The sequence below is a fragment of the Hyposmocoma kahamanoa genome, unplaced genomic scaffold, assembly GCF_003589595.1.
Source record: "Hyposmocoma kahamanoa isolate Upper Pololo Valley unplaced genomic scaffold, ASM358959v1 102, whole genome shotgun sequence".
In the NCBI taxonomy this organism is placed as follows: domain Eukaryota; kingdom Metazoa; phylum Arthropoda; class Insecta; order Lepidoptera; family Cosmopterigidae; genus Hyposmocoma; species Hyposmocoma kahamanoa.
Genome location: NW_020653337.1, coordinates 9155321 through 9180292, shown reverse-complemented (window position 1 = coordinate 9180292; position 24972 = coordinate 9155321). Strand labels below are relative to the sequence as shown.

The following is a 24972-nucleotide window of genomic DNA, read 5'->3' as shown; positions in this document are numbered from 1 at the left end:
ACACGTCTCCCTAACTGGTTGAAAAATATTAGTAAGACTGTTTATTGGCGGAGGATTGTCATCAGCTCCCAAAGTACAGGGCTACCTTACTTTGGGAACTGATTGATTGGCTGTTCACTTGCTTTTTGACATATTATGTACAACCCATAATTTGTATTTATTTGTCACCTTTGGGTACATGAATTACTGTTGTTGTTGTTGTTGTTGTACTGAATAAATTATTTATTATTATTTGGTGCACTAAGTTACACAAAAATCGGTTTTATTAATTATACAATCCTAACCCAAACATTTGCCCAACGTGGTTTTAGTAACCTTGTGTCACTCAAAGCTCTGCCTACCCCTATGGGAGACAGGCATGACGGTATGTATGTACATTTTAAAAATGTGCATTTGTTATCTTTTGCATTAAAACAATTCGTTACCGAAATATTTTTTTGATATTTTAAAAAAAATCCGCAGTATTCACCGTTATATGAAGTATGTCAAAAAATCGCAAATAATTAGTACTATAACTGTCTGTAAGGATATTACGGATTTCCTTGCGGCTCCGCGGGTGTGGAGATATAATGATTTTTCATGTCAGCTCCATACAATTTTTTTGTAAAAAAATATAACCAATTAGTTTTCATGTCAAAGAAACTTGCTTAGTAAATTTGAGCATAGTAATACAGAACCAAATCTATTTCCAGTAAAAAAACGACACTTTAAAATAAAAGTCCCTAAGTCTATGAAACCCGATTTTCAGCCCACTGTGCGCCGCTGGCGTAATCGAAGCCACAAACGAAAGCGTACAGCGTGGATAGATCCACTATTGATATGTTGCTATAGCGAAGATGATTTTTATGTACTGTATCCGGGATTAAGACAAGATGAAATACAATTGTAGGTATATGTTTACTATATAATACTTTAGAATGTCGATTGTCATTTTTGATAAATTAAACGATATATTAAAAGCAAAAAAAAAACAATAATATACGTAGAAAAAAAATTATAGGTATATCCTCGTAAGAATGTCAATAACATCAATCACTACTTTTGATTCTCGGACAATCATTCACATCGACGCTTGAAGTGGTTAGCAACCTCAGAGGCGCTGAGCGCCGCTCGTGACGCCTAGCGCCTCCTAGGAACGTGCGTCGCTCGCGTCGAGGCCTGTGTTTATATAAAACAAAATCCAGAAAAGAAAAACTTTAATCTAGTGAAAACCAGACATCCCAGGAAAACAAGGAACAAAATAGAAATACGGCCAAAACAACGCCCCACCTTGGAATTTTACAATAGAACGATGTTTATATTGGCACCTAAATTATTTAATAAAATACCAGATGCAGTTAAAGAACTAAATTGTAGGCAATTTAAAATAAAATTACATAATTTGTTAGTTACACAATGCTACTACAATATAAATGATTTTTTAATAGATAACATAAAATGTAAAATTTAACCACTGTGCGTGATTGAAATAAGAATTGTGTAAAATATTCGCATGCCAAGTTTTGGTGAAATGTACGATCTAATAATAATATACTATAACACCATTGTAAACTACATTTTTCAGCGAATAAATATCTTGTGTTCTTGTATTCTTGTCGCAAGCTAAGTAACCGGGCTCTTGCTTCCCAACATCATTTATAATTGCACCATTTGCACCCGAAATTTTCGATCACTGAGAATAATGTGTAAGTATTTCATTTTGATCGCGTGCCTACTACAGGGCCAGTGTTGGGCGTTAATCAATTAAATTTCAATCAATAATTCTATCAGATTAAAAAATCAATTCAATTGAAATCAATTGCAATTGCGACGCGTCGCAATTGATTTAATTGCAATTGATTTTAATTGCAATTGATTACAATTGAATTGATTTTAATTGCAATTAAATTTGCAATTAAAATCAATTCCGGCCGGTTAGGGGCCCCGGTTGGGAACCCCGCTTGGGGGCCCCGGTTGGGGACCCGGTTGGGGGGCCCAGTTGGGGCCCCGGTCGGGGCCGCGGTTGGGGCCCCGGTTGGGGGGCCCCGGTTGGGGGGCCCGGTTGGGGGGCCCGGTTGGGGCACCGGTTGGGGCCCCGGTTGGGGCCCCGGTTGGGGCCCCGGTTGGGGCCCCAGTTGGGGCCCCGGTTGGGTTGCCCCGGTTGGGAGGCCCGGTTGGGGGGGCCTTTCTTATTCTATCTATTAGTTCTCTATTTACTCGACCTAAAAAAAAGGTGTCGCGGCAAACACGTACTTCGATTAAATCGGGTAAGTTTCTGAACAGTATTAATGTTGGTAGTCATGTCATGTACGTACGTACGTAGGGGGTTTTTAATACAGACAGATGAGACAGATATATGTCTGTGGTTTTTAAGTTAACGGTGACAAGAGAAACCGGAGAGTTTTAGCTCGCACGCAATAGGCGAGAAACCGGAGTTTTTCAATGTGACAAAAGTGAATAAACTGGGCGAAGCGACACCGAACGTAACGATACGTGTATATCCAATCAATATTATTAAGACATGTAGGATGAGAGAGGACAACTTAGAGAACTAGTACGTATTACAATAGAACTTGTACAAAGAAGCTCCGTTTGTTTAAATGGAACAATCGGAGACAAGCGGAGAACTAAAATTCGTGTCAGAACAGAACTGAACCCCATTCATTCAAAATGAATGACTGAAGACTAAGTTATACCTTAAGGTGGTACGGGCAATCTGTAAGGGTTGTTATGGTGGCTTGTAAGGGAAAGAATCCCCGTTAGAATTAAGGATATTTTTAAGAGTAGAATTACTAATAGAGTAGACTCTCCTTAACCTTCGTCTGATATTGTACGGTCAATAGTACATCAGACTACACATTTTTGTGAAAATCGCTCCAGTGCAACGGAACAAGATACGTCAATGTATAGCTTGATGTGCTGGCGCATGGCGTGGTGTACATTAAGTATCTCTTGTCGTTATAATTAGGTAACTGAATAATCTCAGGCGTGAAACTTATAGTTATTATATATTATCTCGATATTAGAAATACCCTGATGTAGCGACAGCAGGTACTGAATTCGTGCTTACGTAATTTTCAACTTACACTTCATAAAGGCTATAAACATTTATAGCCTTTATGAAGTGTAAAAATATATAATGGAAGGAAACCGGCAAAATGAATCCGAAGACAGGTCGTCCGGTGAGTGTTGATGGCGTAGTGCACTCTAAGGACCTTTTCATGGAGCATTTCAAAGTCGAGCCCCGTGAGCTGCCGGACCGCGGGTGGGTGCGAGAAACTTCCTATTATGGTGCCCCATCTATCTCTCAATTCACTGATGATGATATGGCATCTATCATTAAGGGAATAACGAAGGGGAAGTCATCAGGGCCCGATGGCTTGAGCGTAGAGCATCTAAAACATGCGGGTAAGCGATTACCGGGGGTTTTGTCTCAATTATTTAATATTTGTTTGAGGCACTCGTACCTACCTGCCGGTTTGATGCAGACGATGGTGGTACCTCTTGTTAAGAACAAAAGGGGGGATGTGTCTGAGAAAAACAATTACAGACCTCTATCATGGCAAAGGTACTGGACGGTTTGCTTGATCGCATTTTAACTAAACACCTAAAAATTCATGATGCGCAGTTTGGGTTCAGGCCTGGACTTTCTACAGAGTCCGCTGTGTTTTGCCTCAAGCATACTGCTCGGTATTACACGGACAGAAGTACGCCTGTGTATGCGTGCTTCCTTGATTTGTCTAAGGCCTTCTATATGGTCTCGTATGACGTGTTGTGGCATAAGCTGAGATGTGAGACAAATCTCCCATTTGAGATTGTTGGGCTGTTCGAGTTTTGGTATCAAAACCAGATCAACAATGTTAAGAGGGCTGGGTCGCTGTCGGAACCATACAGGTTGAGTTGAGCTTACTAGAGTTTTTAAATTTACATACCTGGGTCACTGGGTGACGGATGATCAGTCCGATCTGGTGGATATAGAGAGAGAACGGAGAGCCCTTGCAGTCAGAGCAAATATGCTCGCCCGCAGGTTTGCACGTTGTAGTGGGGAGGTAAAATTAACTTTCTAAAGCATACTGTCAAACCTTCTACACGTGTTGCCTGTGGGTGAAGTATAATAAGGTGACCGTAAATACGTTTAGGATGTTGTTGGGGTTACCACGACACTGTAGCGCTTCAGCTTCAGCTTCATGTTCGTCACGATGTGATTCACGCACAGATGCCATTCTGAGGAAGCGGGTTGCCTCGCTTTGGCGACGTGTGCGCGGGTGCCCCAACAGCATTCTAAAAATTGTGGTTAATAAAATTTACTGCCCCATCCAGGCCCACTGGATGAAACTTCATGTGGCGGTTTAGTTTAATTTTACATGAGTGTGTTAAATTAATTTCAATTTAATAATTTTCAATTTTATATTTAACGTTGTAATTCGTGATTTATTTTTGAATTTTAATTGTATATTTCTTTTTGTTTTTCATTATTTTTGATTATCTTATTTTATTGTAATTTTAGCATTTGAATAGCATCATATTCCTAAGTTCTTTACTAACAAATTATGGATAACTTGTTGGTCCGAAATAAAGTATTATTATTATTGTTGTATTTATTTTAAACTCTTGCCTCTCCCAAGGCCTAAAAGATTAATTTTGAATTTTTAAATGGGAGAGGCGGTATTTATTGTATTTATTGTTATTATTATTACGATGACGATGACGATGACGATGACGATGACGATGGCTATTGCTATTACTATTACTATTATTATTATTATTGTATTTATTTTATTTATTATAATAATAATAAGGAAAGTTGCAGTTTCATGGTTTTGGTCTCAATAGTCATTTGACCATTGAATTTCTGATGTAATTTTTGCACCGCTACAAACTAACATTTTATTAGCTGTAGCGTTTTGTTTCATTTTAGGCGCGCCTAAAAGAAATTACAAACAAGCAAAGAACAACGGGCGACGTAAATAGTAGAAAAAATACCAAATGCAGTAGCATTTAAAGCAGTGGAAGAAGTTTGGCATAATAAATTACTATTACTAATTTCTTGAACAAGGGGTACGGTTCGTAAGATATAACAATAAATGATATATTTTTGGTCGATATAACGCTCAACGGATATAATTAATTTAAGATATAAGTACATACATTTCACATATTCTTGCATGTAAAGTTGGATATAGCTTATTGTTTTCTGAGGGGTTTAGACGATTGATATAACAACTTTCAATCTATTAGACCGATGCCATAATGCTGTACATATTATATTTATATATATTTATATAATATGTACAACATTATGGCATTTCAGATAAAACAAATATTTACATTTCAGATATAACAGTCACTGAGTATAATGTTTTATAAATATAATCCCAGTGTTGTTTAGGCGCAATGATGAGCGCAGTGAGAAGTATTAGGCTTGAAAACACATAAAAATAATCTTATATAACTGATACTTCCCTTTAAAGGCCCATTTAGATGGGGAGAGTTTCTCGCACGCTTCGAGACGAAAACTCGTAGGCGATTCTCGTAAGCAATAATCGCCATAAGATTATCGTATCATAATGTTTACATTCAGGCAAGAACTAAAATCTCGCCTACGATTATGTCATACGAGACTCGTAAGCAACTTAATCGCCTCCTCGACTGTTTACACGGAGAAATATGTAGTAAGGAGATTCTTGCTTACGAGTTTTCGACTTGTCTAAACACGATCTCGTATGACATTTTTTCAAGTTCATACGATTATCGTACAAATCGGTTCGAACCGTTTTGAGTGCGAGAATTGCCATTCGAGTTCAGTGATTACTGCGGTATTGACTATGGATATATCGAAATGACGCAAAAATCATTCAAATTTGGAACTGCTGATAATATTAAGTTCATTGCACTGTATAGAAATATAATTTTGATTTATCTTTTTTTTTTAAATTATATAACTACTGACACAAACAAAACTGACAATTATGATAAATTTACAGGGCGAGTGAGTGCGTGTGTGAGTGCGTGAGTGACTGAGTGAGTGAGTAAGTGCGTGCGGGCGTGCGTGCGCGCGGGCGTGCGTGCGTGCGTGAGTGAGTGAGTGATGAGTGAGTGAGTGAGGGGTGAGTGAGTCAGTGAGTGGTGAGTGAGTGAGTGGTGAGTGAGTGGCTGAGTGAGTGACTGTGTGAGTGGTTAGTGAGTGAGTTGTGAGTGAGTGGGTGAGTGAGTGAGTGAGTGAGTGAGTGAGTGAGTGCGTGAGTGAGTGAGTGAGTGAGTGGTGAGTGAGTGAGTGAGTGAGTGAGTGGTGAGTGAGTGAGTAGGGAGTGAGTAGGGAGTGAGTGGGGAGTTAGTGAGGAGTGTTTATTGAAAAGTACATTTACTTGAAAAGTCGTGTCGGCCATCTTGGATTTAGAAATAAATGCTATGTTCGTAATGAGCACCCTCAAATACCTCAAAAACGATACCCAACTTGCCATTATTTGAAAAGTGCGGGCACGACTTTTCATCCTGGATTTAGAAAGGAGTGCCATATTCGTTACGAGAGCACCCTAAATACTATATTGTCCACGCTATATTCGACCACAGAGGCACTCACTCACTCACCGTTATTTGAATTTTTTTTTTCGCTCTTGTTCCATTAATTCTTGTCTTAGAAAAGCAGTGATAATCAAAACACCCTCGCGCGCTGCACTCGTGGTAGAAACGGCTGGCACAGAAACTCGAAATACGATTTTTGCTTTCGAGTTCTGTTTACACGGAGACGTTATATTGAAAGGCGAGGAGATTATCGCTCACGTGGACGGTCCATAATCGCAAATGTTTAGACGAGGAAAGTTTTTTTATATTCTTTCGATAATCGTATCTTCGAGACGAGAAACTCTCTCCATCTAAATGGGCCTTAACGGTGCGCGAGCTGAGCGAGCGAAGCGAGCATGCCGCGACAGCAGCCGGCGAAGTACCAATATTAAATTTCGATGCGAAATTAGTAGGCATTTCGATGAGAAATCCTATTTTTGATATGAAAACGTTATTAATAATGTGTTGTACAAAATAATGTGTTATATCATTAATACACTACACTGGTAATACTTATTCATATTCATATTCATATCTTTATTTGCTTGTCACATGGTTTTACATAAGATCTTATGAAATTGATATTGTACCTTTACAAGTGACAACCTGTAAGGGCGCTGCAAATTGACTTATTAAACCATTATTTAATTACGTTGCGTTTAATGATTATGTAAATCATTATTACATTATTCTAAGATTATTACATTATAATACTGAAGGTTTGACTGAAGGTTTAATAAACACACTGAAATTATGCCCTTTGTTGTTATACCTCTTATTGATTATATTCAATGAGTATTTATATCCTTATAAATTATGTATATCAAATGTTATACCAAATGAAATGATATTATTTGTCGAAGTGAGAAAAAAATGATGTTCCGTTTGCAGATTGTAAAGGCCGCCACACAAAGGACGATTTGTCTTCGCAACTGATCGATAGTTGAAACGATGAATCGATAGTGTATCACAAATTAGAAATAACTTTATTAATAATATTGGACTACAATCAATTGGCGCATTTATAATTATAAACAAATAAGATGAATCGACTAAAGGGTTATAATAGATGGATTTATACGCACGCGACCTGTGGTCTATGGACCCAACTACAGTCGACATTTTTATCTCATTCGCACTTATTCGAAACTCTACGTATGTCTCGGAACTCGGAAGGAATAATGACGTTACACCATAGACTAGTGAAACACAGAAAATAAGGTTATGAAATTAGAATTTGTCTATGAAAAGAGACCCTTTTTCTTGTAAAATTCAGTCATTCCATAGTCCCCCTGTCGACTTCGAGAAAAAATGGCTGATAATAAATTATATGAAATTTTGGGGGTTTCAAAAAACGCAAGTGATTCGGATATAAAAAGGGTAAGATAATTACTATTTCTTTTCATAATTGCATGACTGCTTTATCCTTGGGAAATACCACGCATGTCATGTCATCTACTAGGTACTTGAGGCGAGAAAGGAAAACCTCTATGTTCAATAGATAGGGAGCATTGTAATCATTGTGTAATATTTATGGTTACAGAGCTATCACAAATTGGCGAAAGAGTTCCACCCAGATAAAAATCCTGCGGCGGGTGACAAGTTCAAAGAAATTAGTTATGCGTATGAAGTTCTTTCCGACCCGAAGAAAAGACAGGTCTATGACAAATATGGGCTGAAGGGTTTGCAAGAAGGTGGGCATGGCGGAGGCTTCCCTCCTGATGATCTCTTTGGCCATTTCTTTGGAGATATTTTCGGCATGGGCGGCGGTGGTGGCAGCAGAGGGCGAGGCAGAGCCAGGGGAGAAGACACTATTCATCCTCTCAAAGTATCTTTAGAAGATATGTATATCGGCAAAACTGCCAAATTGCAGCTAAGCAAAAATGTAATTTGCGGTGTCTGTAAGGGTGTAGGTGGAAAACCTGGTGCTGTTGTGTCTTGCAAGGACTGTCACGGGCAAGGCGTTAAAGTAACTTATCAACAGATTGGGCCTGGCATGACTCGACAATTCCAAACTCGTTGTCCTACCTGTCAAGGCCTAGGGGAGACTATCAATGACAAAGACAAGTGCCAGAAATGCAAAGGCAAGAAAGTCTTAAACGAGACCAAAATATTAGAGGTACATGTTGAAAAGGGTATGAGAGAGAATCAAAAGATATTCTTTAGAGGTGAGGGTGACCAGCAGCCTGATATGCAGCCTGGTGATGTTATCATCATACTGCAGCAAAAAACCCATGATGTGTTTCAAAGAACTGGTGATGACCTTCTTATGAAACATGATATAACTTTGACAGAAGCCCTGTGTGGTTTCGAATTTGTTGTGAAGCATTTGGATGGCCGTGAATTGCTAGTTAGACATACTGCTGGCGAAGTTATAAAGCCAGGTGATTTAAAAGGTATCCAGGGTGAAGGCATGCCACAGCACAAGAATCCATTTGAAAAAGGCAATCTGTACATAAAATTTGATGTAGTTTTCCCTGAAAACAATTTTGCTTCAGAGGAGCAGTTGAAAAAAATTGAAAGTATACTGCCACCACGACCAGCCTTTGTTATGCCGACTGGTGATGACGTAGAAGAAGTTAATCTGATGGAGTACACTGCTAGTGAACGAAACCGTGGCCGAGAAGAGGCATATGCTAGTGATGATGAGGAGCATATGCATGCTGGGCCTGGTGTGCAGTGTGCGCACCAGTAGTTCAATTATCCATTTACATGGATATTTACTCTAACCTCACATAATGTAACTTTAGCATAGGTAGTTTAATTAAATATCACAGCACTATAGGACGATTGCTAGGGTTACTTTGAGCAATAATATTAATGTATCTGTACTATGGCATTACGATGAGTTTCCTCTAACTTGTAAAAAATCTTCATCAAAATGGCATAGTGTAAAATCTGTGCATAAATTGTAATGTGTACATTTTACCTTACATAAGGCCACAATATAAATCAGCTGCAACAATATATTAGCTAACGCCTCATGTAATTCTTTGTGACTAGTTTATGGAGCATGTTAGTTTAATTAAATGCTAGTGAGAGTTGTTCATGTAATTCATTCCAGGGAGTTTTTTGTATGGCCAAGGCAAATAATCAACATTTATTTTAATAAGTGTGTTTCATTTCTATATTATATTCCTGTACATGTCATATTAGTTGTGGAATAAACTTCATGGCTGTTTTTTTTTAAATGGTACATATACCATTGTTTTAATGTTTTTTTAGTTAGTCTATTTGTTCAGAACATTCAAACTTGATTCAACAATGAAGTTTCCACAGTATATACATTGTGTTTCCCTTAATTTTATGTATTTTATTTACTTTCAAATTAAGGTTTAGGGTAAAACATGTTTGTGAATAAATTTGTCATATTTATTTGGTTTCTACATAATAATTATTTACAAGTTGGAAATATTCTTGTTTCTATTATGTATTATCAAGTGAAAATAAAGAAATACAATTATGTCTTTGTCACAATTAGCATTTTTATTTCTTTATCATTATCAAATGACTTAAGTTTTGCATGCCTTGCTCCAGCGTGACCATTGTCGAGTTTTTGAAATTTGACTAGTCTGGTGAAAAGTCGCCATTTTGTCGGTTCTAATCGCAAAAAACTAGATTTAGTCGGTCCGCCTTACAAAGGGTATAAGAACTACTAATTCTAGAATTTCGCAATAAGAACCGACTAATTTACGATTTTTTCTGGGTGCAATCAGATCCAAGCTAATAGCTGTAGATCTCGAGGTACAAAAATTGTGCCGCCGCGCCGGAATAAGCTTATTCCAGCGTGGACAGTAAAACACCTTATTCAACTTCAAAACGGCGCGTAACGACTAAATCAATATTTTACCACTAGAACCGCCTAAATCACGACTTTTTATAGTGTAATCAAATCGAAACTAGGTGTTGTGCTGTGGTTTTCGAGATTAAGAAATGGTGCTGCTGGAATAAGCTCATTCCAGTGTGGACAGTAAACACTCATAACTTTTGAACGGCACGGCGGACGGACTAAGTATAGTATATTGCGACGAGAACAGACTAAATGGCTACTTTTTACCTGACTAGTCATATTTCAAAAACTCAGCCATGCTCACGTTGGATCACGCTTAGTTTTGTATTAAAATACTGATCTAATTTTGTATCGCATTTGTACACTGTTACGTTTCTGGATTCGATATAGCTAAAGACCCTATAGAATCACAGTACTTTTTGAAGTCTTTCCTACTTCTACATAGGACATTTAAATTAATTTCGGACAGGCCCAACTTTCGCAATTTATTTAATCTTTGCTCCACCGTCTTCTGAGAAGCTGTCAGCACTCTGGGCTTGTTTGCAATGTCCTGGACTTCGAAACCCTCTTTTATGAGGAAATCTAGGAATTTTTTTACCTGAAAGAAACCAACATTCGATGTGAAAAGTGGAAAATATATCTAATGCTTTAATCAGAAGATGTCAAGTAATTAATAATTAACACACAAATAATTAATAAACGCCACTGTCGAAGTTCGAATAGCCTGAACGGCCACGTTGACGGCGAATCGGTTATACGACAAGTGTCATAAAACATGATCGCCTCGAGCTGATTCGCGCGTCAATAAATGCTATGACTTCCTTATTACTCGTAATTAGTTTGTACGAATTTCCACAATATTACGCTGTATGTGTTTCTTAAAATAATCAGTACAGAGTACTAAAAAAACCGACTTCAAAAGTCATTCATCTCGTAGTTTGCCACCCTCAGAGGTGGAATATTTTCTTGAAATTTAAATGGGACCATTTCTGAGATATCCTTTTTCCAATAAAAAAAGAATCATCAAAATCGATTCATAAAATCGGAGTTACCGCGTAACATATTATACAAAAAGAAACATACAGTCGTATCGAGAACCTCCTCCCTTTTTTGAAGTCGGTTAATGATTTTAGTTCTTTCGACTTCCAGGATATTTATTCTTTTTGACAAAAGCACTAATTATTGCGTGTATGAATTAGAGGTTTAGAGCAGAGCAGTAGCAGTGGAGCTCCTTGTGAAAGAGTTCGTCCAGCGAAGTACTACCACTTTACCTATTTCTACCGCCAAGTATAATGTCAGCGTTACTGTGTTCCGGTTTTGAAGGGTAAGGGGGTGCTGGTGAAATTACAGGCACATGGGACTTGTCAACTTATGTCTCAGGGTGACGGGCGCAGTGGCAGTGCCCCTGAGATCTTTGCCATTTAAAGCTCTGAGTGGCACTGTAACTGTTATGGACAGGCGAGTAGCGTACCATCAGGCGCACGACTTGTTCGTCCCGTCACTAGATATTATTAAAAAAAAATACGCGACAGCAATAAAGTGCCTAATGATGTGCAAGCACTATTGGCGAAAATAAAGCATTTTACAAGCTATACTATATTTTCTACAGGTAAAGCTTGTACCATGTACCTTAGTGACCCTAATTGTCTTCAGCGCGGGAATCCTTACACACATGTCCTCCACAGCTTCAGGTGTGGTGTTAAGGCGATTGGCCAAGTACACTTGAGTTGACATTGTGTCGCCTAAGATTTTCTTTGTGTCTCGAGATATTGTTATGAACCTGTAAATTATTATTTTACAATTTACAACACTGCCATTCCATGTTATAGAATAGGTATGGCAATGGCTGTTCAAAAATCATCATCATTCACAGCCTGACTTCAGGTTACCCTACTTGAGATCGAATCCCGTTTGATTAAACATTAATCGCTCAACTTAATTGGCAACAGCCAAAAAAGCGATTTTTTTAAAGATCTTTGGATTTAATTTACTTAAGAGCAATATTTAAAATCGATTTTGGTGAAGTAACCTATGCATAGTTAAATTTGTATTATTGGTGAAAACTGTTTAGCGCTAAATCGTTTAACTTGTGTTATTTCTAAGGTAATTCTGCAGTTACTTTTGAAGCAAATGTTTTAATTTTCGGTTTATTCAATAAAAACCCCTACATATGGGCATGGTTTTTCCACACACGAGCTGGAAATCGAACCCGGAACCTCGGCAGACCAGCATGGTAATCGTTCAGCCACGGAGACAGTTAATAAAGCGTCTAATTTTAGTTTTTTAATTAAAATGAACTACAGTACAGGTCACCAATGTAAATACATTTTCGATGCATAGGTACTTCACCGAATAAAAACTCTACTCTACTCATATAATTGTAAGTCAATGACTCTACTCGATAAATATGTGGGATAGCTGATAGCGAACTTTTCATTCACGAATTCAGAGGAGTTTTCTTACCTTGAAATGTAAAGAAAATGTTGAATATTCGAGCAATTAAATGTTTCATCAACCAACATTCGATCTCAAGTAGGAACCCCCTGACTTCACCCACTGTGGATACATATAAAACTGTAGTTGTGCATCCCCCACGATTTGGCACTAATCCAAACACATTATATGTATAATTGCGCCACAGACGCGCCTCTGCAGCGCTTCTATAACCGTCTAATTTCAAGGCGCCCTCAATTACTTTTCTATACATTTTTAAATATTTTTTTATTTACATACTATAGTGTACTAAATGTCACTCATATCCAACAAATATTCTAAACTAAATCAACAAAGGATTCCATATATTTTGTATAGTAATTATTTATTGCACATAGGTACCTATTCAATATGTCTTCATTACATCTAACCATCCAAGGGTATAAGGTATCCACCCCTAAGTCCTTAACTTTCTGCAATCTCTCACGGATTGTTTCATGATGGTATTTGAGTACCCATAAATCTCTTATGATCCTGTCACCTGCTACTCCCATTTCTAAAAAAAAATACATGAACATTATTCCTCATGTCATTGTATGAATTACATTAGATAGTCTAGTAGCTAAAAAATAATACAAGAGCTCTGCAAACGAGTACTGCAATGCACATAATTTATACATAAGATATGACAGGGTAAATTACATTATATTAATGACTATCAAAATTTACTAATTATTTATTATTATTTATTAGTAATTTTCAATGACTAACATGACTTGTAAAATAGATTAGCTAAATATATCAACCATAGAAAGATTATCAAATTAGTTTAAATTAATTAAATTGCTTTCAGGTATTTAAAAGATAAAAAAAATACACTATTGTATATCAATCTGTTTAGAACACTACAATGAATGATCATATACATACACAATATATAATTAAATAAAGTCCGCAATGTTACTTCATTTTAGTTTGGTAGGTCAATGACTTTAATACATAATTTTCTATTATACTCTGCTATAATTTGCTCCTTAATACAGGGACAAGAGCATGTAAATCTTGACACTAAAGATTTCAATTCAATTCTATGCCACTTACAATAGTCCAAAATGTCAAGTGTGGTGTAGTCTTGTCTGTACCAAATATTAATCGCTTACGTTTATATTATGCAAATAGTAAACTATTTTATTCCAAAAAGAAACAGCGCAGCACACACACATTTAACAATTACAATACATAATGAATATAACATGAAAAAAACGAAAGAAAAAAATTTATTTTATTAAGATAATACACATACAAACAAGAAATAAATAACTATAACAACAGATAATCAAGTGATAACATTATTTTTGTCATAATATACCTTACCTAGTAATACATTTAAGGAGCTTTCAATCCAGTCAAAGGACAGGCTATAGATAAATATTCTCTGTGCTAGACATTCACTAAGTTTTGATGGAGGGCACTGTAATTAAAATAAAATACAAATTGATGCAAAAGGTTACTAACAGGTCATAGATCGATAAATTGTTGGGTAGGACCTTTTACCTCTATAGTACATTTGTAGTCTAATAAGATATTCTGTGATGCAGTCTATACAAAATATTTAAATTGAACAAAAGAATTCTGAACAGTGAGTCTTTGAAATTAATGACTATTTAATATAATTATAATCATAAAGTTAATATTGATTAGTAGTTGTCACATTTAATTGTTTTTGTGTTTAATTGTTATTGATAATTATAGAACAATAATTACATTTACAAATACAATTGGATAGGAATTGACAAGTAGTTTGGCTTCAATTTGGAAGCCTTTCAGGGACAAACAAGCAAGGCACTAAGGAAAGTATTTTTTATTGTTTCTTTATATTCAAAAGGCATGTACAGTCAATAGCACATCAAGCTATACATTTTTTTACAAATATCACCGCGACAGCAACAGAACAAGATCCATCAATGTTTAGCTTGATATGCCACTGTCCATAAAGGGACAGCCAAGAGCATAACAATCTTAACAATATGGACAGTGCTTATCCCAAGCAACAGTGTTGAAATTAAATCTTAAATGTGAAGCTTAACGTGCTTCTGAACCTGTACTCCTATTATTCCTTGAAATATCACTATAAGTGTATTTGAAGCATCGAGTATATAACCAGTAATAGAGACGAAATAAGGGCCATATATTCCTGGTAACACATTAGCGATACAGCTCTTATAAATATCAATTCTCGTTTGCACTGAAATATAGACAACCAACTACTGACCTGTGTGTACGTTTGCATATATTCCAAAAAATGTTGTATTTGGTGGTATTTATTATAATAATAATAATAATAAAGATATAATATCTCTAAGAATGCCATGCTGTTATATGTATTCGGTGGTGTAGGAAAAACATCTAATTACAAAACAATCAAATACAAATACAAAGGAATCACATTTCATCAGTAATTAAATATTAAATATGTAATTTTGCAATTTTTGTTCATTATAGCAAAGTTCAAGTTTACTGGTCGATTTGTAGTGAAACAGTTGACGACACCCGCCAATTGTTTCGAATTCGGGCTCAATCAAAGCGCAGTTGTCCTGTGACAACTGCGCTCCTATTGGCTAGCCGAACAGAATAGTTTTCAAACAAATTAAATGGCATTTCGTCTCTATTTCTGGGTATATACTCGATGATTTGAAGTAAGCCAAATATTTAATTATGTTAATTACATCGGAATCATGAACTCACCTTAATTTTATGTGCAATGAAGTATAGCCTATTTGCGCAGTAGCCATTCAGAACGTCATTTTGAGTTACTTTCTGAACATGAAGCAAAGTTCTAAACGGCAGTTTATAAAAGGGTAAAGCATCTTCTTTGGATATAAAATTAAGTTTTTTTACGAGTTTCGCTTTGGTTTCATTATCTAAAAAATAGATGTTACAAGAGTAAGAGTACCGAAGTCACACTATCGTATAATAATTCTTATCCCACGACACAAACAAATATTCCATCAATGTTGTAGGTTCTGGATTTCAGTTTTAAAATTGATGATACCAACCAAAGTCTTTCCTCTCTGTTATAGAAACATGTCGTCTAGTGTGTGCATTTCGATCAATTGTTATTAGCCCATAATTTACAAAGCCTTTTAAATTACACAAAACTTTGGGAAGACAAAATGATACTCTCTGTATGTTTAACACACTGTCTTGACGTATAAAAGATAACAAAACCGATCTCAACAACATTATTCAAATAAGTCAGCAGCTTTCAGTTCATTTCAAATAAGTAATAAAACAAGATAATTGTTTATAAAAGACACCAAAATCATGTACAGATATTACTCTCGTTGGTTCTGTTTTTATTAATCTTATTGTAAATTACAGTAGACTTTTTTTAGGTTAAGTTTATTTTTCTTTTTTTAAATTCTGTTCAGTTCGTCAAAAAAGGGCAAGTGAGAGTCAAATCATACTGCCTCATCTTCAGCTAGGAGTAGACATGACAAAAAACTGTTTGTCATTAATTAATTAAACTGTTATGTCTTTTCAACAACTGTTATTGTAAACTGTTGCCAGAAAACATGTTAATCTGCTGTTGTGCAGTGCATTATTCTTACACAATCTATGGGTCGTATTCCAGAACTCTACTCAATGCTCAAGTCGAGGAGTATTAAATACTTTTTTGTTTTAAATAAATGCTTTTTTGTTTTATTCGTCCAAAAAGAACAGGCTTGGGTCAAATCAAATAAATGCGTAGTAGAGGCTCTACTACACATTTATTTGATTTTACCCAAGCCTGTCGTTTTTGGACGAGTAAAACAAAAAAGCATTTAGTTGACGTTTCCCGATCATAAATAAATATTTTAAGTTGGTTCGGTTCTCAGAAAAATAGTATCTCATAATAGTTCTAGTATTAGTGGTGGTTTGTGGTTTGCGGGAAATAGAATAGAATAGAATAGACCGTATGTTTTGAATGCAAATATTAATTTTGAATCACTATAATTTGGTTCGTGTTAGTTTTAATATTTGCATTAAAAATATTTAAAATTCAGTTCATCAGTCTATAGTTTTACAGCTCTAAATCATGTTAATTTTCTAGAAATAAGCTAAAAGAAAATATTATGGTATTTTATCACAAATTGTTGACGAAATGGGAAGGTATACAATATCAATACAATTTCTTCCTCTATAGGTTAGTGTCTTAGTTCAGACTGTATCCATATTAATACTTTACAGACATAAGGAATGGAGGAAAACTGCTAAAAAAGAGAGGAGACGTAGAATTCGAACTCAACAAGCGAAGCAGAGAGGTATTTTAGTTATTATCTGATACACTTTATTCTATTTTTTTAACCCTTAATTTCAAATTTTCAGATTATATTGATGAAACATCGACTGAATACGCCGATTGGCTGAAAGAACAAGAAGAATTGGAAAGGTTTGAAATAGAACAGATCGAAAGAAGTAATAAAGAGGAGCAACAGAAATGGCTGCATGCGGAAATGATTGCAGTAGAGCAATGGCACAGACTACAGGAGAAAAGAGAAATTCTTAGACAACAACAACTTGAGCAGGAAGCTAGGCTAAAAATGGTAATTGGTGTATTACTAGGAATTTTATGAAATTGTTAAGTATTAACTTTTTTTTGTAAACCTTCATCTGAGAGGAGACCTATGCTTTCCCAGCAGTGGGACATTTAAAATGGGTTGATGATGATTAAGTATTTACTTTAAAAACTACTGTATAGGAACACAACACCAAGGACTACCATTGAAAGACAACATAATTTCTTATACATTTAAATTGTTTGTTCAATTACATAATGTTATGTGAAAGAATTGTGTGTGAGATTTTAACGATTTGCTGTACATATGTTAATTAGAACATTTTAATAGCGATCACCATCACTTTTTTAGGAATGGGAATTAGAGCAAGAAAGAAAGAGAGAAAGGGAAGAAAGACTAAAGTACATAGAAGAAGAACACAAAAAAAGACAAGAGATTTTTATGAAGCACTTGGAAGAGTTCTTATCAGGAGATTCTAATGAACCTCCATCAGAACTAATGGTGTGTCGAGAAACCAAACCAGAGTGTGATCTGTGCCCATTCTTCAATAAAACTGCTTGCTGCCGATTTGGGGATCAGTGTTCCAGGAACCATAGATACCCTGGAATCAGCAAAGTAATCACTACTTTATTGTTTTAGATTGAAACCTGCATGCCACTGAAGGTTTTCACAATTATATATTGTTTACTTGTGACTCAGATTCAGAAGAATAAATATGGATACCATGATCAATGATGAAGTGACTACTGTACCTACAAATACACAATTCGAAAGAAATTGACAAAATTGCATTTGGAAATTAATGTCCAAATAATTTACAGTTTCTTATAATTACTCATCATATCTCCCTAAATGCAATTTTTTTATGAATTCACATCCAAATGATTGACTGTTTCTTATAATCACTCATTATATCTCCTTAAATGCAATTTTTTCATGAAGTAAAAACTTAGCATATCCAACTTTAGGTCTTGTCTTAAGTATATAAGATCATTGGTCTTAATATTTGGTAGTCACTATCATCTATTAAACAAATTAAATATACTCCTGGACACATATATCGAGCCACCTTGAACTTTTATTCTTAAAGGGCAGCACATAAAAATATTGTTATCACTGAAGAAAACAGTTTTTTCCGATTTTATAAATTTAAGATATCAAACAAGGACTCATTGAAATGACATTTATTATACCAATTTCAAAATAGCTTAGTTGTTTTTGATCAATCAAACATTGTTTAAGCTTAGGCCAATTAATACTGAAAATGCAAGGTGGCTCGACTTACATGTCCGGGAGTGTATATTAAAGGTGAGTTGAAATATAGATATATTGTATTGTACAAGAGTATACTGCAATATTTGAAGCAGGGTTTGAATTATATTTACATTGTTGCAATTACATGTAAAATTTAATATAAAATTAATTGGTAATTTTCAATTGCAGGTTCTTTTAGCAACAAATTTCTACACCCATTTTGGATTGGAGAATGCAAACTTTAATGAGTATGACACAGATCTGATGCTAGAATATGAAGAGAATGACACATATAAGGAATTTAAAGAATTTTTTTATGATGTTATACCAGAATTTGAAAAGTTTGGTAGAATTGTACAATTCAAGGTGAGTTTTAGCCTGAGGAATGTTCTTCATTGTATCCTTTGAAAAAATGTGTAAGTATTGAATAATCAATTTTGAACCTTGTTATTTACTTGTTTAACAAGGGTATTATTTACCAAATATTAAAGCTTCAGTAAGAAACTTTAACTTTACGGAATTACATATTTATACCTTGTATTCTTTAAGTTTCTATCATATTTAAATTTCTTTAACTTTAAATTTTATTCATGGCAATTACTACATCAGGCTTGGACTTACATGAACTTTAAGGCATGATGATGAGGTGTGTATAAATGGTAGTATAAAATGGTTAAGCAATATTTATTTATTTATTTAGTAATGTAATGTTACAAGGCATTCTCTATTAGTCAACCATTGGACCAAACAAATAAAAACCATAGCTTAAAAATTAAAAAATATACTATAAATATATATTAAGGTGCTATACTTAAAACTAGAATAACAAAATATCATAAAACAAAATATCACAGTTTTATATAGTTAAAATAAACATAACATAAATATTCTTGACATACATGTATAAGAAACATACATGTATATTATAATGGTGTATGTACTATAATATATTACTTATAATATTATGTATTAATCTTTATATAGGTATGCAATAACTTTGAGAAGCATCTGCGAGGTAATACATATGTAGAGTTTGCAGAGCTGCGCTGTGCAGTAGCAGCATACCGATTTTTGCACTCTCGTTGGTATGGCGGTAAACAACTTTCACTGCAGTTTTGCAATATTACCTCTTGGAAAAATGCTATTTGTGGTATGCTATTTATTATTATTACTACAAATACAATTTTATATTTTTTGCAATTTTAATGTCATTACAAAACTTTATGATTCAGGTTTACAGTCAAGAAAACGGTGTCCTAAAGGTCGCGCGTGTAACTTCTTACACGTCTTTAGAAATCCGAATAACTTGTTCCACAATTATTTCACCGAGCATACACCCAGGGACTCTGGAAGGTATGTTATAATTAGTCACAAAGCTGTTCTATGTTGTATATAGGGGCAAGTTCTAGTATCATTTCTATACTCTACAAGCACAGTGTAAAGAGTGGGACATGAAGTGTCGCGAAATGCCGCTTTAGTCTAGACATTACGTCTTACAGCATCCCTGCTGTAATGAAATTGAAACACACGGTGAAATCCCTTTCACCGTGTGTTTTTTTATTTAGTCTGTTGGGGTGGGTATCCTACTACTTTGTTCATATCGGGAATAATTAAAAAAAAGATGTTGGTATGGTGCATTCTTATAAACCGGTTTATAGAATGTTCCGTATTTGTAGTGTGTAATACACAAGGAATATAATTTTTTTAAATATGTTATACGTTTAAATGTTTTATTTTAAACAAAACACACTCTCACTCAATTTTTTCCAAGTTTTCCGATTAAATAGGATCTTCCACATGCTTCAATAAAAAACTTACATCTGAAAATGATACGCATTTAATTAGCTACTTTGTTTATGTATTGTATCAAGTCTGTCAAGGATTTAATTATGATATTCATATCATCAACCCCGATAATATCTAAAACATAGGTTCCTAAACTTTAGGGCTTACCGCCCATTTAAGCATTTTTATATTCACTTAACACAAAAAATCACAAGGAAGCAAATTATATATATTTAGTGTAGTTTATAAAGATAATTCGGTTTTTTTTTTCAAATGCGATAGCACTCCCTGGACAGCATCAACGCCCCCCAAGCGCCACCACCACTTTGGGAAACTATGATCTAAAACGATACACAGTTATTGCTTTTAATTGAATAGTCGTGTCCGCCATCTTGGATTTAGAAATAAATGCTGTATTCGTAAAGAGCACACCCAAATACTTCGAAAACGGTACCCAACTTGCCATTATTTGAAAAGGCGTGCCCGCCATCTTGGAATTATAAATAAATGCCATTTTCATAATGATTATTAATGGTCGGAAAAAGGTGTTCCACTATAGATATACATGTAGACATAGCTACAAGGAGGGACATAAAGTTGTTAAAATCGCCAAATATTAATTAATTACTTTTTCGAGTTCTGGATTTCCGGAAATGGTTTTAATGTATAGTAGGATAAACTACTGACCTAGGAAGTCGAAGTTGGATTTGAAAGTAATTCTAATTAGTGCCTTGTAAAAAAATGCAGAAGATAACTGACAGCCTTGTTGTCGTTCCGTCAATATGCGGGCCTCGGTGCGGTATTTAAAGCTAGGGAGGCCCTCCCTTTTTTTTGATGATTATCACGTAAAATTAATTTACGAAAATTTTTTTCGCCCATCTTGGATTAAGAAATACCATATTCGAATAGATAACTAATAAATAACTAAAAGCAAGCAGATTGATTTTAGTCTCGGCGCGTCGTGAATGTCCGCCATTTTGCTTTAAAAAAATATTAGCAAAATATAATTTCATTACCTAAAGCTCCAAACAAAATAAAACTAATTGACTCACCTTTTTTTTTTTGAAGATTTTTATCTAGGCGATGTGATGATACGTAGTCTCTAATAGCACATGTAGTATTTTCCACTCAACAAATCACTACAACACACGAAAAATGTTGACGTAAAAGCCGCCGCCCTGAATGGTGTGTCCCGAGGGAGTATATAGCAACTCGGACTCGCACCCCTCTATCGTCTCACACAGCCGCACGATTGCTCCGTCTAGACGTGTCCGTTGGCCGACTGTAGGAATTGGTTACATTGTGGTACAAGTATAATTAATGTACGTACGTATTTCTAGGTCACAGAAACCACCACGTCGGTCATGGCGGTGGTCTGAGTCGCCAGAAGTAGAAGTACCGAAAAGAAGGCGATCCAGATCAAAAGAGAGGAGGGATCGTTCAAAGTCCAGAGAAAGGGCCAAGAATAATACGGAAAACTCCCTACGGAAGTCTAGAGTTCGTGAGAGTTCTAGAAGTTACAGAAAAAGCTCTCGAAACAGACGTTCACGTTCGCATTCGCGTCGATCTAAAGATCTAATGTCACCAAGATCTAAAGATCTAATGTCACCAAGATCTAAAATGTAAAAAAAACCAAACGTTTTCTTAGAAGGTTTTTATAATACAATTAAAGTTATTTCTAGGAGAAACTAAATGTCTCTTATTTATCCAACCATAACAAATAAAATAAATCAATCGGAAAACAACCTACGCCTGCAGAGTTTTTTAAATTCCCGCCATTCGTATAATATTATTTTTAATTTTGGTTTCTTTTTTAATTTTAACTGAACTTAGGTATTTTAGATATAGGGCACGCAAATCAACAGGCATGCACTGGATAGGGGGTACACTAAAACCACATTAATATATTTTTTGAATACCCACAAATTATTATATACGTTTACGCTGTTTAACTTGGTAGTTAAAGACGTTGCTATAATGGAGAATAAAATTAAACGGTGCATTTACTGTGATAATCAGTCAGAAATGGTCGAATTATTGAGTTCTGGTCTTGATCCAAACTATGAAGGAGGTTGGCCCATTAGACTTGCCGCTCGACTTGGATCCTACTCGGTAGTAAAATCGCTAATCCAACATGGTGCGGATCCGCATTTATTGAGTGAATCTGGTGAGTAAATAAATAAAGACCATCTTATATAATTTCAATGTTAAAATTGTGGTTTTTCGCATTTCAAGGCGCATCAACACTTCAGCTAGCTGTATTTTCCAACGTGCATTGGGAAACTGATAGATGGAACTTCCTTTTGTCTTGTTGTGACTCCTCTCAATTGGGGGATGGTGCCGCTGTTGCTATTATTTTCAGTAATATTCCGGCGCTTATAAAAATTTTAGAAACTGGTCGTTGCAATACGAACATTCCCACAACATTAACAGGTTTGAATCTTTTATTTAATATGCTGCTTGTCTACTTAAGTATAAAGCGTAACCTACATTTTGTTTTTACTAGGTAAAACTGTTGAAAATTTAGCAAAAGGTTACAAAGTGCATTACGTACTTAACAGACCATCAGGTCAGGTAAACAGTAGACAAGAAACAACGAATCCTTCTCCACGGATGTCGAGACAAAATAGACCGCCGGCAAGTATTTTTGTACCTTAATAAATACGTAAATATAAATGAATATAATTATATTAGACAATGTTGCATACGTTACTCTGATCAGCCACACTAAGTAGCTAAAACACTTGTGTTATGGAAATCTGAAACAACGATGATACCACGAACACCCAGACTCGAGACAATATAGAAAAGTTTCTTTTCTACATTGACCTGTTCGGGATCGAACTTGAGACCTTAGAGGCGGCAACACCATCCGTCACTTGATGTTATAAAAAAAATAAATCATGAAAGTCGGTATGCAAGCCACCCGACTACGGAGGCCGTCAAATATCTTTTTTAGTACCTTTAGATTTCTGTGTTTTGATGTAATAATAACAAATTATATAATGTCACAAATACGCTCATGCTATATTGACTTTATATTTTAACATAATATCGATGGGTCCCATGTAGGTATAAGGGCCAAAGCGCAAAACCACAATTTTACAAGAGAGGCTTCCAAACTTTCAATCTCATATATTTTCAAATTTCCTTGTATTTCGAGGTTCCCTTGAATATGTTCGATTTTGTTTTAACGCTACCTTATAGATTATAATGAAATGACGCATTTCCCACAAAAAAGTGAAAATGATAAAATTGTTAGTTTGGCCCATAAACTTAAGACCCATCGATATATGCGTTGCAAACGTGATGTCATGCCTAGGAGCACTACACACGTTTGCAGTTTGTCCCACACTAGGCAGTCTGTCCTGTGGCGACCCTATTACGATTTCATGAAATTAAATGAAGTTTGACAACGGTATATTACGTTACACGTTGCATTGTGATTGTTTTAATATTAATAATAATTTGCAATGCTCTGAGACCGACCTTGGAGCATCGCGGCGCATTTCTCTCTGCGTCTCAGACCATTGAAATTTATCCTTAATCAATAGCAATACCATAAAAATATACGAGTATAGATAAATTTAACGCCCTCTTCCTTGCCGTCTTTCGGTTTGTGCTCGCCCTTACTTATGACTTCTACGCACTTAGGAAAACGATTATAAAAGTAGAAATACTTTTATAATCGTCATTTCCTAATATGTTATATATAGAAATATATTTATAAATAATAAAAAAATATTTTTCTAATTTTTAGAGTTGCAGTTCAGGAACTATTATTACGCATCACCACCGCAACTTATCCCCGTCAGTCGCTAGATTCTTCCACCAAACAGCCGGTCAAAGCGGTTTAACGCCACCTAGGAGTCCCATTATAATCTCATCACCAACTATTCGCCCGTGACTGCTTGGTTTCCTGGCCACAAGTAATCATGCGTAACCTAACAGTTAATTGACTAAGCTATGAAAAAATATACCTGCCCAATATAACTCCACGATTAAATAAATAAAAAAAAGCAATTTAAATTGTGGAAATTGCGCAAGCAACAGCATGCTGGGTTTTACACTTATGATTTAAATTCTACTCTATACCGCTTATAATAACGATGTACGGGTCACAATCCGAAGAATAAGGTCCAGCGTGCTGTTGCTTAAAATAACGTTTAATGAGTTTACAAATAACGGTAAAAGTAAAGGTGTCGATCGAGACTATCGGCTGCATTCAATATGACTGGACCAATGCAGACCAACAAGAATAACATTATGTATAAAATTGAGCATAATAGTTCAATGCGTTTTCTTTGGCCTGCCTTCATTGTTTAATTCACGATAATTTTACGTAATGACCTAACTATGCACAATAATCACGGGGTTAAAAAGTGGGGGCACCCAAAGCGTAACACGTAAGTAATAGTGGGCAAAAGAATTTTTTGGTAAGAGATCTAAATAGAAACTCATTTACTTTTAAGTACACCATTATATATGAGCCTGTCAGCGCAATAGTGACGGAACCCATATAAATTTTTTTTTAATGATACTAAACTACCTACCTACATAATTATTATATATTTGAAAGCTATTTTAATGTATGAAAAATATTTAATTATA

At 35.3% G+C, this 24972-nt stretch overlaps 4 protein-coding genes across 4 annotated transcripts; 3 read left to right on the top strand and 1 right to left on the bottom strand.

The window, feature by feature from the left end:
* Positions 1-7790: 7790 nt before the first annotated feature.
* On the top strand, positions 7791-9767 carry LOC113231887 (dnaJ homolog subfamily A member 2-like). Its single transcript, XM_026466431.1, has 2 exons — positions 7791-7920; positions 8084-9767. Exons 1-2 carry the CDS (start codon positions 7852-7854, stop codon positions 9233-9235), a joined length of 1221 nt encoding a protein of 406 aa, XP_026322216.1. The 5' UTR covers positions 7791-7851; the 3' UTR covers positions 9236-9767.
* A 134-nt stretch (positions 9768-9901) lies between these two features.
* LOC113231897 (transcription termination factor, mitochondrial) lies at positions 9902-16021 on the bottom strand. Its single transcript, XM_026466439.1, has 6 exons — positions 15820-16021; positions 15509-15684; positions 14138-14234; positions 13166-13319; positions 11960-12110; positions 9902-10928 (listed from the first exon to the last, which is right to left on the bottom strand). The coding sequence occupies exons 1-6, from the start codon at positions 16004-16006 to the stop codon at positions 10698-10700; spliced, it is 996 nt and encodes a 331-aa protein (XP_026322224.1). The 5' UTR covers positions 16007-16021; the 3' UTR covers positions 9902-10697.
* Positions 16022-16837: 816 nt separating this feature from the next.
* LOC113235618 (U2 small nuclear ribonucleoprotein auxiliary factor 35 kDa subunit-related protein 2) lies at positions 16838-21996 on the top strand. Its single transcript, XM_026471392.1, has 8 exons — positions 16838-16915; positions 16994-17067; positions 17132-17349; positions 17674-17937; positions 18766-18942; positions 19561-19726; positions 19809-19929; positions 21702-21996. The coding sequence occupies exons 1-8, from the start codon at positions 16908-16910 to the stop codon at positions 21985-21987; spliced, it is 1314 nt and encodes a 437-aa protein (XP_026327177.1). The 5' UTR covers positions 16838-16907; the 3' UTR covers positions 21988-21996.
* Positions 21997-22386: 390 nt separating this feature from the next.
* On the top strand, positions 22387-24865 carry LOC113233348. Its single transcript, XM_026468456.1, has 4 exons — positions 22387-22528; positions 22597-22794; positions 22868-22998; positions 24122-24865. Exons 1-4 carry the CDS (start codon positions 22387-22389, stop codon positions 24266-24268), a joined length of 618 nt encoding a protein of 205 aa, XP_026324241.1. The 3' UTR covers positions 24269-24865.
* The last annotated feature ends 107 nt before the right edge of the window (positions 24866-24972 follow it).